Source organism: Ruditapes philippinarum, unplaced genomic scaffold (genome assembly GCF_026571515.1).
Source record: "Ruditapes philippinarum isolate M1 unplaced genomic scaffold, ASM2657151v2 ctg1445_1_1_1_1, whole genome shotgun sequence".
NCBI classification, from domain to species: Eukaryota; Metazoa; Mollusca; class Bivalvia; order Venerida; family Veneridae; genus Ruditapes; species Ruditapes philippinarum.
In genome coordinates this window covers 1-2,198 of record NW_026854427.1, presented here as the reverse complement: position 1 = coordinate 2,198, position 2,198 = coordinate 1, and the positions used below count along the sequence as shown (strand labels likewise).

General features: G+C 34.2%; 1 protein-coding gene across 1 annotated transcript; it reads left to right on the top strand.

The window, feature by feature from the left end:
- The first annotated feature begins 252 nt into the window (after nt 1–252).
- On the top strand, nt 253–1,974 carry LOC132740105 (ADP-ribosylhydrolase ARH1-like). Its single transcript, XM_060727960.1, has one exon. It carries the CDS (start codon nt 350–352, stop codon nt 1,484–1,486), a length of 1,137 nt encoding a protein of 378 aa, XP_060583943.1. The 5' UTR covers nt 253–349; the 3' UTR covers nt 1,487–1,974.
- Nucleotides 1,975–2,198: the final 224 nt, after the last annotated feature.

Here is a 2,198-nt window from a genome sequence, read left to right as displayed (position 1 = left end):
TATATAAGCCCCGTGATACTATAGGAAACGAAGTAAACTGAATATTTAAAATATCATTCAAAAATCATAAATGATATATCAGTTACAGATATCGATAACGCATCGACCGAATTTTTATATTACACTGTACTTGCACCTGATCAGTATATAAGTTGTGTTGACATAACATTTCTTTGTCAATAACCTCGTTTAATCTAGACTACTTTAAGTAGTTCAAAGTTTAAGATATAATTTACTTCCGCTTGTTTTTGACTTCCTAAAAGTTGAGAATATGACATATGAAACGACGCTATTTAACGTCAACGACTATTAGAGAGAACACGAACTAAAAAATCTTATACCAAAGAAAATGGCTGTGCAATTAGCAAATATGGAAGAAGAAAAATATACCGCCGGGATGATTCTTAGCGGAGTTGGAGATGCATTAGGGTACGGAAGAGGCAATTGGGAATTTTGTACGGATGGGAATATTATTCACGACGAGCTAAAGCGTATTGGAGGTCTTTCGAAACTGAAAGTTAATACGAAAGAATGGATGGTTAGTGATGATACAGTAATGCATTTAGCGACAGCAGAAGCCATAATTGAACATAAGCAAAGTGTTGATAAATTAAAGTTATACCAGGAAATTGCAAATCATTACATTCATTGCATGAATGACATGGTCGGAAGGGCACCAGGAATTACGTGTAAAGAAATGTGCAGAAGTCTTCAACCCGACAAACCTCCTAATGGATTGAGAATTCCTTTTAATACGAGAGGTGGTGGATGTGGTGCTGCAATGAGGTCTATGTGTATTGGGTTGAGATTTCCACACGATGTGCAAGTCAACGATTTAGTTGCAATAAGCATAGAGTCAGGAAGGCTAACTCACCATCACCCGACTGGATACCTTGGCTCGCTGGCAGCAGCTCTATTCACAACGTACGCTGTTCAGGACAGACCTCTAAAAGAGTGGGGTAAAGGATTGTTAACAACACTGAAGATAGCAAAAGAATATGTGTCAAACGATAGAGAAGCCTTACATGCCGACAGTTACACAATACAGCAAAATATTGATCACTGGAATTATTTTCAAACGAAATGGGAATTTTACCTCCGAATGAGAAATATATCTGACGGACAGTCCGATCCAATTTTTTTACCTGACGAAGAACAAGTGAAAAAACGTGACCATATGTACCGCATGCTTAGTTATGACGACATCGGCGGAGCAAGTGGTCATGATGCACCAATGATCGCATATGATGCATTATTGGCTTGCAAAGGAAACTGGGATGATTTATGTTATCGGGCAATGTTTCATGGAGGCGACAGTGATAGCACTGGTGTTATTGCAGGATGTCTTTATGGTGTTTTGTACGGAGTTGATGTAGTCCACAAGACAAACTATAAAGGGCTAGAATATTTTGACAGATTAAAAAATGCTGGCAAAGAATTGCTCCATCTTGCAAAAGAGACAAAGGTTATGGCAAGTACAATCTAATTATAGCCAAACGATGATGAGATGGTGGCACTTTGTGATAAGGAATATGCTACTAAATTCGTTATTCCCTGATTCGTTCTTAGAAGCCGGAACAAATCCAGACAAATCGTTGTTGTATGAGCCGAATCCCTTCTTTACACACAACTATTTATATACAAAGTCGAGTGGATATCAACAAATATTCAGAATCGACATATAGAGCTTTTCTCTGTGACTAACAATATAAATGCATGTATCTTTTTAAAGAAATTATACCAAAAAACTTAATTCTTGACACTTCATAATATATTCATGGTGTACAAAGTGTTTCATGTTATATAATTAAATCTTCGTGATCTTTAAGAATTTAATTTCAATAAATGTACTTTATTAGGATTTTTCAATTACAATTTGATATTTTTTACTAACAATTTAAGCATTTTAATAACAAGTTACTTTTGCAAACTAAAGACTCTGTTAGTTGTTTTAATGTTTCTAAGAAATTGAATTAATATTTTTTCATTTAAAATTACCGTATTAAAATATGTATTAAAAGCAACATTTTAACTATACTGAAGACATTGTATATTCAATTGTCATAGCCACGTTGTTCATTTAAACTTTTTTTTAATATTTTTTTATTTCAAAAAAGTTTGGTTTTGAAAATAATTTATGGGGAATTTTAAAGTTTAATTGTTTTTGTTTTTGGCCTTGGTAAATCCCAAGACAAAAT

What these genes read in the sequence shown, in the direction of transcription:
- LOC132740105 (XM_060727960.1), top strand. Translation starts at nt 350, where the DNA reads ATGGCTGTGCAATTAGCAAATATGGAAGAAGAAAAATATACCGCCGGG.